General features: G+C 41.1%; 1 protein-coding gene across 1 annotated transcript; it reads right to left on the reverse strand.

Annotated features, from left to right (window-relative positions):
* Positions 1 to 2,112: 2,112 nt before the first annotated feature.
* scara3 (scavenger receptor class A, member 3) lies at positions 2,113 to 17,764 on the reverse strand. Its single transcript, XM_068577030.1, has 12 exons — positions 17,470 to 17,764; positions 10,272 to 10,307; positions 9,879 to 9,920; positions 9,493 to 9,612; positions 7,517 to 7,597; positions 7,129 to 7,247; positions 6,757 to 7,001; positions 6,015 to 6,234; positions 5,552 to 5,640; positions 4,973 to 5,165; positions 4,338 to 4,515; positions 2,113 to 4,263 (listed from the first exon to the last, which is right to left on the reverse strand). The coding sequence occupies exons 1-12, from the start codon at positions 17,474 to 17,476 to the stop codon at positions 3,773 to 3,775; spliced, it is 1,821 nt and encodes a 606-aa protein (XP_068433131.1). The 5' UTR covers positions 17,477 to 17,764; the 3' UTR covers positions 2,113 to 3,772.
* Between the last annotated feature and the right edge of the window lie 329 nt (positions 17,765 to 18,093).

The following is an 18,093-nucleotide window of genomic DNA, read 5'->3' on the forward strand; positions in this document are numbered from 1 at the left end:
CCTCCACTTCTCACACGTCTTACTTCCCTTTCTTTGACTCTCATTCTCTCTCTTCAGGTTGGAGATTTGCATGTTTTAACTTCTATTCGCTTTGCTGTTGTTTCAAAGTATTTACAAAACCTTCAGGTTAATTAAACCTTTTCAAAAACCCATGACGAAAACACTGCTGCTTTTCTGAGTCACCAGAAAGACGACACGACAGAGGCTTACGTCGTTTTTTCCCTCTAGGATTAGAGATGCTGGGCCACTATAATAAGTGGGAAAACAATAATTAAACTCCTCCAGAAATCCCCCAGTGAGCGCTGGTCATTTTAAAGTTCTTAAATGTACCTTGTAAGTAAGCATGTGGTGTAAACAGCAAACCAAAAATAACAAGTGATGCGTGCCAATGTAAACAAAGGTTTGGTTCCCAAGCCCCCTTTTCCCATATTACTCAAGTGGGCCTCAGTTTGATGACAATGTGAAACATGAATCTGTGTATCAAGAGACTTTGAAAAGATGAAATACTGATGGATGGACCCATATAAAAATTAATTAATTATCAAGAACAGGTGTAGTATTGAAAGAATCAGGATTATCCAAGCTTTAATATAATACTCAGGGTTTGGAAAGTTTGTACAAATGTATTGTCATATTTTATCACTCGCTTTAGTCAATCAACAACTGACAGTTTTTCACTGTTCAAGCTGCATTCAAAAACATTTTTGATCACTTTTTCCAGCTCTAGAACAAGCTGAACGACCCACAGCCCCAAGAAATTACTTCTAAGGCACGTGTTTCACAGCCATGTTGGCCTTTGACTCTGAGGAACTCTAATTACTAATCATCATCTGCACTAGTTTCAGCCAATCCCTGTCGAGCGCCTGTTCTGCTGCACCTGTAATCTTCCTGGGCTTGAGATTTGTTCAATCACACTTCTGTGAACACAAGTGGTGCAGGTGCTGGCGATTAGCAATCTCACGGTCCAAACCATGAAGGGCTCTAACAATGCATGTCTGGTTAAAAATATGCACACTGAAAGTTGTAATGAATACACACAAAAAAACTAAAACCATGCAATAAAACAGCATCATAAATACATAAAATCCCGCTCTTTGAACAAGCGAGAAATGGCCAATGCTAACCAGATCCAAAAGATGGGTCCATCCAACCCTCGTTTTAGGTCTTTGTGTTTAAGTTTACATTCATTTTAACATCATAATAAGCAAGAGAGGTAACCTAAATGCATCTATAGGGTTTAAATGGCTGTCCTCTAATTCTCTTTTTCACATTTTCCATAAATTCTCCATCTTTCTTCCATTGTCCCTTTGCGTTCTCTGTGTGTCTCTCTTGTGGCTGCATGTGGTAACCTTTCTCATGATGTGGCCTGTCCAATAATTTAGCAACAGTCTGTGATTTATGGACCCACATGTGGCATAGTTGGTCTGCAGGAGGTCTCCCTCACCACAAGCAAAAAAATGGTGCTAGTCCGAAAGAAAGACGTCTGACGTATGAATAAAACATTTGGACCATATAAATCTCATCCGAGATTTTATATACACCATATTTTCTTGCTTCATAGATCAGAAAAACAGCAGCAATTTTACGCCTTCGCATCAGGTTTCTGAGGTGAAAACAGCGAGTGATTTAAAGCAAATGTTCCATGCTCATAACTAATAGTTATGAGGACTGCAGGAGTCAGGGATTTGGGTGGATTCTTGAAGGAAGTTTTTGTTGGAGATCAGGTTCCTAACATCCCACATACTTGTCATGTTCCAGCACCGAAAAAGTGAAAATATCCGTCAGCTGAAACAGTTTTTCTAACTTTCCTAATTGTCACATTAAAATATTCTGAAAAGTATTTAGACGAGAACAAACACTTTCCTTAACTTCCTTTTGGTCATCTGTAACGTAGACTCTACTAAATTATTTGAACTGCAACAAGCACCGAAAACAACAGAGTAAATATAGACAATTGAATATCTTTTGACTTAGTGGAAGAAAACCCCAAAAATCCCTCTGGCGGGAGGGGTTTAACATGTGTTTAGCATGAATAGCTGCTTCGTTTGCCTCTCAGGGCATCGATAGCACTCTGCTTTGGAAGGACATTAAGAAACCGACAAGGCTGGAAAAAAAGCTTTATTGAAGTTCGATGCAAACCAGTCGCATTTCATTACAACAGACAGGTTTACAAAAATGGTACATTTCCCTTTTTGTAAGTCATTTTTGTTTCTGTGATATAAAAGGTTATGTATGTGTGTATCATAAGAACTAAACCCTCTTACAAGTCAATACCCTGTAATCTCAAGTGTTATAGTGGAGAAATTATAATTTTGTATTATATCACATGTCATGTTTACAGCGATTGTTATTAATTGTTATGTATGTGGTGGGTGAGTTTAATTAGCTTCCTAGCCTTCATACCTCATACAAGGACTGGTTCAATATTTTGTGAAATATGCGATTATTTGTTTTCTTTCCATGAGTTCAATGAGAGGATTGATAACACTTTCGAAAGCTGCCTCTAAATATTGAAACAAATCTTGTTTTTGTAATTTGATATTGACAGAAATTCAAAATAATTAAGTTACATCATGAGCTGTTATGATTTCCGATTATTGATGTAATGTTTCTGTTTGTGTCCTGGTTATAGCTGGTGTTCTCCACACATATGCATTCATATGCACACGTGTTCATATAGACGAGGCTAGCTGTTTCCCCTTACTTCCAGTATGTATGCTAAGCTAGGCTAATCGCCCCCTGGTTCCAGATCAACGCATACGAGTGATATCAATCTTCTCATCGAACTCTCAGAGAGAAAGCCAATGAGTGAATTTTCTAAATGTTTTTTACAAACACGTCAACGAGAGTTACAGGACTTTCTTCATTCATACGGCAACAACAAAAGCAAGACTTGCATACAATGTAAAACAAAGTTCGCCTGGGAAAAGATTCAGAGGCTATGACTTCTGCCAACGTGCTTCTTCAAATGCTAATCATAAAATGACAGCTTTGCCCAGAAGATGAAAGACATGTCTTCAGAGTACCTGCTCTGAAATGCGAAAAGGGAAGAAAGCTGACTTTAATGTTCACACTTCAAGAACCAATAAAGTGCCTCTATCAGAAAAGGATGTGTCAATGCATGATGTGAAGAAGTGCATGTAGTTTGAAGTCTGGATGGGAGATACCACTACCTTAGACTGAATCTGTGGTTAACAGCTCCCTTATTTATTACATCCTGTGAGGTTTTGGTTTGACAAGAACCTAAAAAATGTTCTTTACTTCAAGTACAGTCAACGACACTACAATAATGTGTTTTTTTTAATTCCTGTTATCTGATCATCTAATGGACGTTTTTAAAGCTGGTAAAGTCTCATACGATGGCATTTTTATGGACGGAGCTTGTTGCCTTTGGGTTTTCTTTGGCTATGATGTACAAGGAGAGAGCCATGAACAGTACTAATGAGACCCACATGTTGTATGAAGGCACTTTTCTCCAACATACCACAATATTCATATTCTGTACAAACGCAGGCCATTTCCCTTCTCAACAACAGTTCAGTTCTATTTTCTACATCGTCCTCTTGGTTCATTTCATGTGGCCGTGTCATAAAAGCCCCATCTTGAATTAGATTTGTCGCATTTGTTCGTGAAGTTTATCGATTGTCTTGCATTATTCCATCAACGTGGATTATTGCATCTCCAGTCAGAAGGACTGATATTCCTTCATCTGTCAATAAATCTTCTTCGTACTGGACGAATCACCTCTGAGTCCACGTCTTAGTCGCTCTTTCTACTGTTTCTTGGGCCGAATAGCAGGTGTCACGGTCCGCTGCTGGGTGTTGATTCGTGCATGGGGGTAAGGCAAGCCCGGAGGTCCAGGGGTCCCCGGTGGCCCGTGTGGCCCTGCCGGTCCTGGTTTCCCCCTTGCTCCCATTGGCCCAATGAGGCCCGGTAGTCCTCCCTGACCCTGGATCCCTGGAGGCCCTGCAGGTCCCAAGGCGCCGTCTGCACCGGAGAGGCCAACGTCACCTTTCTGGCCCCTCTCACCACGTGGTCCCGGCGGTCCAAGAGACCCTTTGGCACCTTTGGTTCCCACCGCCCCTCGATTGCCACTGGGTCCTGATTCACCTGGTCCTCCTTTGGGCCCAAGCGAACCCTTCTCTCCGGAGGTCCCACGGACTCCTATAGGGCCTCGGTCACCCTTGCTCCCAGTCAGTCCGAAAGGTCCTTTTGGGCCAGGCTCGCCACGGTTGCCTTTGGACCCCGGTGGTCCAGGAGCACCTGTTGAGAGAATAACGGTGAGGTTGAGTTCAACATTAAAGTGTACATTTCATGTATGACATCATCGACGTTACCTTTTAGTATAGTGAAGTTCTTTATGAGCTGGACATGGTGAACATCCACGAGCTTCATCTCCTCCATCACCATGGACAGGTTCCTGATGTCCACGTCCAGTTGGACATTCAACAGCATGTTTTGCTGTCTCAGTGTGTCCGCCAAGTGGAAGAGTAACAAGACTGTGTTGTTAAGGTTCTGCACAAACAAGAGGAGGATGGGAGGATGAATATATGAAGCAAAAGGAAAACAGGGAGAGTAGAAGAATGACATGGGGGAGGAGACATCTGGTAGACTTAAGTACAGAAAATCTCATCAACAGTTTTGCTATGTGATATGTCAGTGCTGTCAATAATATTAAGAAAAACTGTTTTAACAAACAATTAAATGATTTAGCTCGCCAGCTATGCTAACTTGTCTTGAAAGCTCTAGATTTAGCTGTATAGCAGCACTTTGTTCATCAGACAAAACAAATCTAAGTTAGGGTTCATTTTTTATAAAGGAGGTCTTTTTGGACAGAAAGGTGCTATTTGATAGTTCTATATTATAAAACATGAGAAAAATAATCTGTCTTCAAGCTTTCAATCAGCATGTTTGGTGTGTTTTCATTGATAGAACCGTAAGCAAGAAGACAGAAGTCCTCTGTGTTCACTACCTGCAGATCTTCTGTGTGTCTGCCCATGCGACTCTGGCAGGACGAGCTCTCGATGTTGATGTACTTGTACATGCTCTGGACGTGGCTGACGGTGGCGTTGATGCTGGAGGAGATTGTATCGATCTCCATGGAGATGGAGTTCAGACGGCTATCCAAAGCAGAGAAGCGCTCACCTGTCCGGTTCTCATAGTACCTAAAGAGTAAAGGATGGTAAAAGTGATTATTTTATTCAGCAATTATGATGCTTTTTATTTCTGTTTGCATGTTGAGTGTGTGTGTTCCTGCGTTGTGGGGACATATGCTTACAATGTCACATGTTACTAGGTAAATCATCTTTTAAGAGTTGACTTTAGAGTTAAGGTCATGTTTTTTGTGGGGGTTGGTTTATGTTTGGGGTTTATGGGGTTAAACCATTTTGTGCATCAACCTATCAACGTCGCCATCCATGTTTACAGGCTGAGGTCAGGGTCAGGACTAAAGTGTTGGGGCAAAGGGTTCACGCATGAAAGGTACTGGGTCTTCTCAAGGGGATCGATGTAAGTCAATACAATGTCCTAATGTGTCGTGTACATGCGTTACCTGGAATGGTAGTGAAGGTCATGCATGTTCTCCTCGTGTTCGTCCATGAAAGACGTCACATTGTCAAGTTGCATCTGCAGGTTCATCACCTGGAATAAATTCAGACATGTTGTACTTCTTAACCTGTGAGGACCCTCATTAAAAGGTGCATTTTTTCGGTTGCTGTTCGTAAACACAAAGCATTCAACGTTTGCCTCTCAAGCCATTTAACAAGCGAGCGAGGAAGAGAGCAACAATGGTCGAGTGAGCTGTAGAGTAAAAACGTTGGACGGACCGTAGACTCTCAAAGGAAGCACGAGTAAAAATGAAATAACCTGCAGCATACGACAACTCCACTTACAACAATTAAAACTCTTCTTTTTCCGAAATAAATGTTTTCTTTAAATCAGACTTGTGAAAATGATTATGGGTGTTTTGTGCTGCAAACACACACACACACACACACACACACACACACACACACCTGCTGGGTGAGGTCGTAGTACACCTCATTGGACATGGCGATTCTCTGGTGGTCGAGTACGATGTTGTTTTGGAGGAGGCGCATCGTTTGTGTGGTGCTGCTGGCGTTGGATTTGATGGCGGTCAGAACCCGGCTGTAGTTCTGCCAGTCGGTGGTCAACTTCTGGAGGACCAGAGTCTCCTCATTCGCTTTTCTCTGCAGAGCATCTATCCACATTGTACTGGAGAGCAGAGGACAACACAGAAGAGATGTTAGGTGCAGTGTTTACATTGATCTCCTTTGTTCAAAGTGTGTCTGCTGTATTTATATTTTTACTATAGAAGCAGCCAAAAGTGTATGATAAGTAAATAATGTTATTACACCACTATTTTAAATATCTATCTAAATAAGTGAAAGAAGAAAACAATGGTTTTCCTTGTTAATAAATCATACAAACGTTCAAAATCTTATCATCACCCTATAAAAGAATTCAACAAAAAAAGTATAATTAACTCCATTGTTAACAATTAATAGAAGGTTTTAATTAGCATTAAGTTTGCTGTGTGAAATATTATTATTATCATGTGGAAAATGTATTTGGGGCTTACATTTATAAAGAAATGTTATTTTAGTACTTATCTAAAACTGCAAATAGTATCGCACTTTACACGCAAAACGCATCCAGAAACAATAAAGCAGAATACTAATGTGTCACGTATACTGGATATCTGTTTTTCAAGTATAAATACATGTTTTCATTCACCTGAGTGCCACCGTAGTGTTAACCTGCTGTGCCGTAGCTTTAATGTCGTACTGATCCTCCGCCAGCGTCTTCATTTTCTCTTCAGTTTCCTCGATCACGTCCTTCCAGCCTTCAACCCGGTCCAGGTATCTTTCCAGCGACTGGTTTAGAAGTTTGATTGACATGAGGTGGTTTTGCGTGTCGCGTGTCAGCCGGTTGCTGGTGGTCTTGAGGGTGGCCTGGGTCTGGGAGGCCTGGTCCAGGACCTGGAGGTGGACAGCAAGAGAGGTTTGTGATCCGAAATGAATGAAGTCAAAGCTGAAATGTGTTATATTTTCACAAATGAAGTATCTCTTTGTGTTTTGGACTGTTGGTTGATTCTCCACACGGTACCTGCTCCTGTCCCAGTATCATTCTCTGGAAGTCTTCAAACTCCCTCTTCAGCCTGCTGATCTCCTCGCTGTACAGAGTCACATCCAGACAGCCTGAACAGTTCGAGGTGGAGCTCAGATCTGAGAGATTGAGTCAGAGAACGAAAAGGAGGGAAGATAAGAGACAGTGAGGCCGACCGGATATATAAAAGTTATAGATGTCTGTACCTGACAAGCTTCTGGTAATGTGTGTAAGAGAACAAATATATCAAGAAGTCTTGAATACTCTTTGTTTTCCGTATGCATACGTCTCATCTTATAGCTTTTGTTTCCACATAATTTTGGGTGTACGAGACCGTCCAGACTCAATATGAAAAATGACCACTTGTTGGTAATTTCGGCTACTTTACCCTCTATTCCTTGTTGAACCTTGCTGATCTTTGTGTGGTAGACGGACTCCTCTTCAGACAGGTTGCCAACCTTCCTGAACACTGGAGACATGGAGAAGTTGGTAAAATAAATAAAAGAAAAAATGTTCGAGGGTGGTTGCAAAATGACATATTCTTTTTTCCTGAGGTGTTGCTTTACGTTTCAGTGAAGGAACACCGCTTTGTGCTTGTGAAAGTCAGGATGGTTGTGATTCAGATGTGATCATCGTCATTAGTGCTTCAGTGTTAACAGCACATAGGAAGTATTTAAAGGAGTAAAAACAGGAAGTTGAAATTGAAGCTCAGGCAACAAAACACGTAAAGTTTTCATTAGCTAACAAATGGCACCGAAACCCGGCTGAATGATAGCTTAGCCAGCTGGTCCGGTCCTGCTCTCCCAACATATTTCCCAAGAGAGCGACAACAAGTTAGTGCGTGTGAGTTTGAGAAGTGTGCAAGAGAGTGTTTGAATAATGTGTGTTTGCAGACCTTTTCAGCATCCTAAACCCTGACTCAGGGGATTAATGCATGTCCGTTCTGTTATGTGTTCATATAAATGCTTCCAGATGCACATCACACATCACCTGCTCTGCTAAATGAACTGCTGTAACAGTGATGCGATAAAGGACTGAATTCTGCAGAGCAAAACATAAGCAATGTGTGTGTAAATCAACCACTACAGATTCTTTATTACCAGTATTGTATTTATTTATTGGGTGCAATATCTTGGCAAAATGTATTTCACTCAAACTAACCCTCCTTTTTTTCCGGGGAGCAAAGAGCTACAAAAATGTGTACAAAATGTATTTTTGCTGGAGAGTGTTTTTTTATAAAACGGCTGTTCAGCAGGGAAAAGAAAATCAAAGGTTATTATTTTCTGTTTTTCCATGTGCACATGCACAGTTGGGAATTGCCGCCAAGTGAAATATCTTTTCTGTTTATACTTAGGTTTCCAGGACTTTGGTGTTGTACAGCTGTGCTACAAGTTGACACAAACAAAAACACGATTATGTCTTGCAGTGGGATCACACCAGCCGTGATGACAAATTGTCCCGAGGGCAATTTGTCCCCTCTTCCTGACGCCCTCCACCCAGTGACCCTGCTCTGAACACAGCCTTCCTCCTTCCTCCTATGTGTTTGGCCCGACGTGAAACCCAAAATCCACATTGACCTTTGTAGAAGAAATGACGTAGGCTGATAACCATATTTATTTCAAGCCAAACAAACGTAAGCCTACTTCTTTTAACCAAACCTTGATCTTTCCTTTCCTAAATCTGAGTAGTTTTGTTGCCTAAACCCAAATAGCTCACGTGGTGGCGGCACACCATCAATGGTGTTCCATTACATGAAACATTTTGCTGTATATGTCACATTTAATTAACAAAACATTTGTCCTTTGTTTCTTCCTCCAACAGTCATAAAATTTGCGATAAAGTCGTCCCGCCCACCTCTGAATCCCCCCACCCCTCCCCATCCTACGGCCTCATGTTTCCAGCACATACTGTACATTTATCACACTTCTGGACCTGAACACAAACCTGCTCATGTTAGGTGGGATTTTACATCTTTCTCACCGAGCCTCATTCTCCCTCTGCCCCACGAGACATGGGTACGGTAGTAAAAGATGAAGATTTACGACTTTCAAACCCAATTAAATGTTAAGTTAACGTGAAAAGCATCTGTTGGTGCAGAGCAGCTGTCAGGTAAAACATGGCACACGACGCTCAGGACCACATTCATGTGATCTATGGGAGTTAAATGGGCTGTGTTGTATTAAGACACTCACCACAGGGCGAAGTGAGATTGTCTTCCCATGTTAAGCCACTTCTTGCTCTATTTAACGCAAAGTTTCAATAAGATAACCGAATGAATGCGCAAGGCTGTTAGCTTGGAGATTAATGTCTGTGCGAGAGTCAGATTATATATGTGTTCATTTTTGTTTCGAGACTTTTACACACCGAGAGACGCCAGCACAGCCACAGTGATGATGAGGAATGCAACAAAGCCATAGAGGACTTTGACAGCCAGCTGGAGAGAGCGGCTCTGCTGGCACCTCATGCAGCCGCCTCTGCTTCGCCCTGGAGGGACATGAACAGAATATACACGCGAAGAAAAACACAAATGTCATAATCTGATCACTATATGCACCTACATTTAACTGAATGTTTGGAGATAGTTCAATATAAATAAATAAACTAAATGTAATGTAATACTAATACAGTTTAAGTACACGTTTAAGTGTTATACAGTTTAGTGTGTTATACATGTATTCGGATTTGTAGAGAGGTATTTTTTGAATGTGTGTGTGTGTGTGTGTGTGCGTGCGTGCGTGTGTGTCCTTCACCTCTAAATGAAGGCATCTCCTCCTCTCCAGTAAAATCCTCCTCTAAAAAACAAGACAAGAGGAAAAGATTCAAACATGACCGGGGCTCAACCCTAACTTTCTGATTCTGCTCAACAACATGTCAAGTTGTAAGCGTTAGCTGCGATTCTAGGTGGATTTTTACCTGATTAAGTGACTAAATTAAGCTAATCACTTCCTGAAAAGTGAAAAACTAATCGAGGGGAATCTTACAAGATCAAGTAAGGGCAGCAACACTCAAAAGATTGATTCAAATTCAAAAGTAAAACATTTTTAATTGACTCGACCATGTTCTTCATGTGGCTGCTGACGATCACGTGTAATAAACTGGTTGACATTTATGTTTCTTAGACAATTGAAAACCTTGATCATTACCTTTGAAAAGCTGGTTCTCGTATCCGCCATAGTTGTCTGCCAAAACAGAAAGAAAGACATAAACAAGGTATTTAATGGACTGAAACCAAATCTGTTGGCGCCACCAACATGTTTTATGGCCCTCGTCATAAATCATACAAACTGCTGCCTCACAAATTCCCCCGCAGCCTCCTCCTGGAGGTTCAGTATTGTGCTCAACATGTTCAGTACAATACTGCTTTCTCAGCACAATCAAAAGGAAGCTTTTTGTTCTGCTCAAATGTTTTCTCTGAGCTGAGCAGCTTACCCAGAAGACAACTGCCCACGCTGGTGAAAGTATGAGAACAGTTGTTGGTTTTGTGTGCTTATTTTGGTGGGAGTATTGTGTGCCTGAGGAAGTTGTCATCACACACTCTTTGCTGTAAAAAACTGAAATAAGGTGCACAACCTTTATAGAGTTAAACCAGAAGACCTAATAAACCACACAAGGCCTTGAAAAATACATTCACCATCATGTTTTAATGAGTGTATGTAACAGCAATGAACTTACAACACGTCATTAACTGTCCACCACCCCACCTCGTACACAACCCCACACCTGAGGCACTTCATGTTTAGGAAGCACTGAGGCTGTTTCTGAATGAAAAGAGCTGGGAAACACATTCATATACTCATAAACAAGAAGAAGAAAACATAGTTTTGGCAGGTTGCTGAGTAGCTGAAGAAAAGCAGTTGGACTCGGCTATTGGGCCGTGTTGGTACAGCCAAGGGAGCTGCCTTTCAAGCAAGCAGTGTCAGACAGCGGAAATATTGCTGGATAATGTCATATACATACACAAACTGTACTGCAGACTTACTTCAGTACTGCACTTGAAAATGAGGACAGCGAAATGACTTAGCAATGACGTTTCGGATTGTGGAGATGTGGAAAATGTGTGGACTGAGTCTAGACAGTCGTGATGTCATTTAAAAGAATATGCCACCAAAATGGAGATTGTGAGTCCACCTGTAAGATTTAAGGTGGCACTGGAAGGTGCAAATATTTGACATACAGCGGCTAATTCGTTATGCATTCAAAGGGAGAACATCATGCATTGCATGATGGGATAGTTGGTGACACGAACAGGGATGTGATTCGAGAATTCTCATGTTAAGTTTTGCAGAAATAAAGTTATTGTTGAAAAATTGGCCTAAATCAAATAAATAAAACACATGATATGATCTCCAAAAACAATGACGGTAAAGTTTGGATAGAAAAAGTACACTTGGCCTGCAATGAAGAGAATGTTTATGTCAATCAGCGGTGGATCAGTCGAGGTCAGGTCTGAGTCACAAAACACTGACGCTGACGTAATGATGGAGCGAGGAGAGAGGGAGGGGCAAGCAGGAGGAGAGAGATTAAGGATGTTAAACATTGGAGGAAGACAAAGATCTGCATGTTACAAAATATTACGAGAAATGGCCTGCAGATGAAGTGTCAACTTTAATGTAAACTCACAACTCCATTGTAAAGGCGAAGGAGAAAAAGTAGTTCAAATACTAACATCACATAACATCATAATTCTGGGTTTCTGAGTTTCTTCGTCCCATATGGTCTAAATCTCATTTCAGAGACTTTCCCACCCTGATTAAAATACATTTCTGAGGGCAAAACTGAATTCCTCTAATTTTTTGGACTTCTGTGGCATACAAATGGCCAGATCCAATTGTTTAAATGTCAGCACTTTATTTGCTTTTGGAAGCTAAACTCCCCTTCAGTATCCACCCTCAAATATCTGCCTGCTCCTCGTTTCTCCTTCTTCACCTCCCTCCCAAACGTTTTCTTATTCCTCATGTTTTCCTTTTCTCTCTGTGGAAAAAACCCTCATGTCTGTCTCGTTAGTGAGGAAGTGAACCTGTCCAACACTCACACAGCAGAACCGAGCTGATCTGACAGCAGCACAACACACTTATACAGTCAAGCAGCGGCAAAACACTGTGAAACGACTGAATCGGTTTGCTTCAGTCTTCCTTAATCAGCGGACTCTCGCTTTCGCTGTCAGGTTCACGCTTCCATTTGATGATGCTCATAGTGTCAAGTGAGTTTTACTTCATCAATAACTTCATCGGTCAGAAATTTGCTGCAGCAAAGCTTTTATTTACAGATTAAACAAACATAGAGCATCTGCACAAACCTTCCGTGACGTGTTTAAAAGATAAGGCACTTTGCGTCGCTGAGTGGGATTCAAAACAGCAAGGTCTCCGTCCAACTGGTTTGTATCTGTGTGCTCTCCTTTTTATAAACTATCTGCATTTAAGGACAAGAAACCCTGAAGGTTGAATTAACTGCGTGACAGCGCTAAAAATAATGCTAAAAATAACGCTAAAAATAAAAGTCACGCAAAGATGATTATCACATGTCTGCCTCAAGAAAATATGTTTAGTTTTTAGTAGTTTAATCCATCCTTTTTCATTTAAAAGACTGTTTAATTTGACTTGTTCAGTCCATTAACAATTACTGAAATGTAATGAGGCACTGACAAAATCACGAACATTTATTCAAATTGATAATTTAATCAAACGAAGATTTGTAATCGAACAATTGATCATGAAAATACACATCTGTGACGTTATTAAAGCTTTTTCAGTGATGCAACTTTTTACCTATAATGCCACTGATATTATAATATGGATCGTCTGCAGTTAGGTGTTCTGCAGAAAAGACCAAAGCATGTGTGTTTTGGGCTGTTTATCCAGACAGGAAGGCAGACTGAGGATGGAAACATTTGGTTGCGGTTCGTATACACACTGCAGCAAGTGGGCCCTTGTGCTTTGACAAGGAGTAAATAACTATTTGAAGGGCTTGAAATGTAAAATGTATTAAACAAAATGGAACAAAGCTAAACATTTCCAAGAGGTTTTGTTTCCAAAGGATGTAGTAAGGAACAGTGGATAATTCAACATAAGTACAAGAAGGTTGGGAAAGATGAACCGTAAGTACAATATGTATGCGGACACCCTAACATTACACTCATATATTGATCTTCTTTCCAAAATCAGACAAAAGATCCATACCATGTAATAATAGCTCCCAGCTTTTTAAATTTAACAGCAATGTTTGGATCTCGCCCATCTTTGTCCGGCGTTATGAAATCACTCAGGTGGTTAGGATGTTCATGGCTAAGTGTCAATCTTCTCTCATTCGCCCTGAACAGCTCACCTTATATGGTAATTTCATAAGCGTTGACTATGTTAATGATCGATTCTCTGGAGCGCATCCCTTCTCATGGGTCGCATTCATCGGGCTGAAACTTGCAATCTATGACAAGTTTGTGCCGTTAAGAGAATCTGAGCAAACCTCACAGAAAAAGCGAGAATATGAAATAGCATGAGGATCTTACCAAAAAGATCCTCACACAATCACAAAAGGCTTTGAAAGCAACCTTTTCTTCTGAACTGTTCAGATGGATCGTGCAGTGGTTGCAGTCGGTACACTGTACTGTATAATGCTGGTTCAGCTGGTGTACAGTGGACCTGCCACCACACCTATGAAAATATCAAGGCAAGCAGCAACTAAAACCAGCGCACACAGGATACCAGACAGACATGTTACAGATACTTTACAGAGCTTTTCTACACATTTCTGATTGTTTCTAATAAGTTCAATAAGGAAATATGTACAAGTGAATGTGGGCAAGTGAAAGTAGGACTATAGATAAAAATGAAACTATCCGGCTGTTGTTTTTTCATCCTCATGGAGACACTCGTAATTGAGAGTGCAGTGAAGTTGTATGGGAACATAATTGGGTTGCCTCCCATCCTCTTTCACCATCAGACTACTTTTTGTGAACTCAGTGCCTTGCCTGAGTCAGCTAACCCTCAGCACCACTTCATGTCTGTGGTTGTTCCTCTTAGGGGCTTTTTGGACTTTTAAAACCCCTTTCCCACCCTGTCCCTCCCTTTATTACCCCTTTGTACAAAACGTATGCCAAGAGTAACATGCCTTGAATGTCCTGTAATCTGACATCACTGAATAATAGGATTTAACGTGGAAACGCTCTCTCCATGTAAAGATGCATATATCAAACATGTCGTGCGGTTCCGTGTTCCTGTCTTTCATCAATTCATTTGTGTTATTTTGACCAGAAAATTCCCCGCAAGGCCCTCAGCAAGTCCAAGCTTTAAGTGAAACCAGGAGTCCCCAGATGGGCTCTGCTCCAGATCAGAGTGAAGGTCTTGACCACAACTCATAAAGCCAAATGAGCCCCTCTCCGAACCTCTGTTGACATCCAAGCCATTTGGGTGCCCTCTGACTGGAATGTGTGGTCTCCTTCACAAAACTATAAACGCCTGGTATGTGTTTCTGCAGACGGCGAAGCTGAAGTTATAGACAAGTCATGACAAGAACATGTTCTTTTATTGTGGTTAGCCAGTGAAATGGGATATTTTTAGAGTCACAATCCCATTAATGCTTCATATTTTCTCAGGACTAAAACCAATTTGGAAAGCCTGTGTAAGTTTACAGGGGTTCGAGGGCGTGTGCACGATTCCCTAATGCTTTGTTTGCAGGCCTCTCAGTATTTTCTTTCACTTGCCCTTAAACTTCACATGCTTACCGACTTATAGAAACTTTCCAGAGACACAGAATAATGATAAGAATAAGAAAAGTTTTTCAAAAGTCCGTTATAATCTGTGCTTAAAAGTATGTCAACACCTGTCATATTTAGCCTATTATACCATATGTGTTGATTAAAGAGGCTTTTTGCACATCTGTACAGCGCCTGCAAACTAGTAGTAAGTTAGTTGTCATTGATTGCCACTAAAAACTACACCCAGTTACTGCCAGGTGTAACCGTTAGCTAACAAAACCAACAAAAGTAGCATTAACTACCGGCTCCTTTTGACAAGATAATGGGTCAAAGAATGGTCTAAAATTGAATGCATGAACGATTGTTTGTTGGTGTTACCTGAGTCACGGCTACGAAAACAGTAGTTAAGACATCTTGGACAGACTTTACGCACCGTTAGCCGTGGATTAATGAATACTTGCAAGCCCAATAGTTGGTTTGTGTGCACGGACATTGCTATGTTGAAACAGAAAAACTGTTGACACAAAGTTAGAGGCAGAAAATTGTCTGGAAAAGCACTTTTTTTCAAGTATTAACCAACCAAGCCAAAGTACACAGAAGTATGCGAGCAAAAATAAATGAAAAAATACACACAGAGTACAGAAAGAACAAATCAATATGACATCCTCCCCGTTCTCCTTTCAATCCAAATTCAAAATGCTTTGATTGTAAATGGCGCAGCCGAAGTGGAATTAAAAAACAACAACATCTCTCTGTCTGTGCCTCCCTTTCTCTTCTCCCCTTCCCTCACTCACTCTTTCCTTCTCCTCTGCCAGCCATACACCTGCCTCAGCTCCTCTGACTCCCACTTCCACCTCCCCTCCAGCCCCGAGAGGAATGTATGAGGCAGCATGTTTAGATCAGGTCGGCTAGAGCTGGAAACCACATTAACAGACCTCCTGTACTCTTCTCTGAGAACTGTGTATGTTCTTGGGACTTAACTTTCTGTACCGACTCGCAGGTCAACGCAGCATCTCGACTCAACACTCAACAGGAGCAGAAACACAATGTTCTGACTGACATTTTAGTTTGATTTGGTTTTTCCTCTTACTTTTTTTCTTACAAGCCTTCCTCGATTTCCTGTAATTGGTCGTGTGAAATAAAATCCTAACACACATTTTTTCAGAAAAACAGCACTAAAACCCAAGAACCCATATTAAGCAACTGCATGAATAAAAACTGACAACGACAGTAATAACCTCCATCTGATACGTTGTTTAACTTGTGGTTCTCACAGCCACACTGCAGAGCCTTCGTATGAACGCAGCATCCTTTATTTGTTTCTTCCTGCAGAGAAAGCTGAAAGCAATTTCTCTTTTTCAAACGCCAGTTTGTCCGGCTGAAGTGACAAATGTCGCTCGCAGACTTTATCGGCTGAAGCTCGTTATGAAGCTTAAGTGAGAGAAAACGTAGTTTTCCGACTTTTCAATATTTCAAGCTGATGCATTTTAAAATGAGAACCCTGTAAAAGAAAACTAAATATGAACTCGCTGGCCACCGACATGATGTCGTGCACAAAAAGTAAGCATCTTCACAAGTTGAAGATTTATATAGATCACAAGCTAACACTAAATAAAGAAACAGCATGTCGTTGTATTGGGATGTGAAGCTAATTTGTTCTCGTAAAAAATTATTATTATAAAGAAAATTGTTATATTGTGTCATTGTAATTGATCCAGATTGATTTTTACATTCAACATTGCAAGAAGAAGCTGTTGGGATGATGACTAAACAATCATCTGGTGATTACGTTGGCATGTGCTGGATTGTAGTTACAGTTGCTAAGCTGGGATTGGATAATCGCTGTTTAGGTTCAGTGTAGTCTATTGAAACAGCTCTCAAGAGAAACACTATCAAAACAAAAGCAAATGAAAGAGGCATCAAGTTTGTAAAAGAGGAAAGAGTTTAGTTTGATTCACGTTAACAATAATAAATACAGGAGTATGACTCTCATATATTACAGTTGGTAATGAATATGTCAACACATCTTCACATATATTCAAGCTGCTACCTCACGTGATTTATTCCTCCTTCTCATTTCCTTTCTTTCCCACTGTAACCACCCATCTCCATCCACCTTTCACGTCTTATACTGTACAAGCATGCATGAGCCCCGGCCCCCTTCAAAGCCAGTGGCAGCTCTGCTTTCATGCCATGTTGTGAGACAGCTCAAATTCAGATGTTATGTTTTCATTCACCCTCTTTTAAAAAGAGGGATATTAAGTCAATCTGCGGCAGATTGGCAGGGCCAGGGAACATTTTATGTTTTATAAAAACGGGGCTGTGGTGAGCGCGCACACGCATAGAGATTTAAAGCTGACTGATCAAAGTCTCACATCCAAAAACAACAAACCGGCACTTTCTCAGGATCCACACTGCCAAGATTCACAGCAGATGAGAAGCATATGTGGTCGCTGGTTCTCTGTGCAGGTGCCTGCCTGAATGCCACAATGACGAATACTGTTCCTGTCTCTATTTTGAAGTATTTTTACCGGTGAAAAATGCACCCAGGTGTTGGTGGGAATTTACTTTCTGCACGACAAGAGAGTAGGAAGATATCGTTCATCAAACTTGATACAATAACCTTGACGAAGTCAGAGAAATGACTTTACCTTTCATGATTCTTCACTCAAGAATCCTTTACAAGCAAGTTGTGGTCTCGTTTGCTGATGTTCAACTTGACAGTGGTAATATGGCCGTCCTCTTCAATTGTCTGACACAAAGCAAGGGTCCAGGCACAGCAAAGGTAGTCAGTAAGGAAGCTTTGAGGTGCCAGCAAACTCATCCGCAAAACATTGTCCAGTTTTGCAAAGACAGAAGAAAGCCCAAAAGTCCCAAAATGCCTTACTTCCACATGTTAAAAATGTTGAATAAAAAGCAAAGACTTCAGGTTTCAGCCAGATTGGATGTTAGTCCATGTGGGCAAAATGCAAATGCACCTGTGCAACCTACAAAACTGCCTGATGTCTGTATTACTTCAAATATTCTTGCAAGTCTATCAGTGCTGAAGAGCAAAGCACCTCTTGAGTTTTGAACATGTGTGTCAGCCTGCAGCTTTCTGGCATTATCCCTCTCCCATCCAGAGCTTGAAGAAACTAAAGCTCCTCAGACAGAAACCATGTGCAACTTTTGAGAGGGAGGGAGGAAATGGAGCGAGAGGGGATGAAAAGAAAGAAGAAGGTTGGAAAGAAAGAGCGAGAGGGAGAAAGAGATGGGAGGGGAACAAAGAAACTGGA

This window comes from Clinocottus analis, unplaced genomic scaffold (assembly GCF_023055335.1).
Source record: "Clinocottus analis isolate CAN_PGR_092001 unplaced genomic scaffold, fCliAna1.0.p SCAF_15, whole genome shotgun sequence".
Taxonomy (NCBI): domain Eukaryota; kingdom Metazoa; phylum Chordata; class Actinopteri; order Perciformes; family Cottidae; genus Clinocottus; species Clinocottus analis.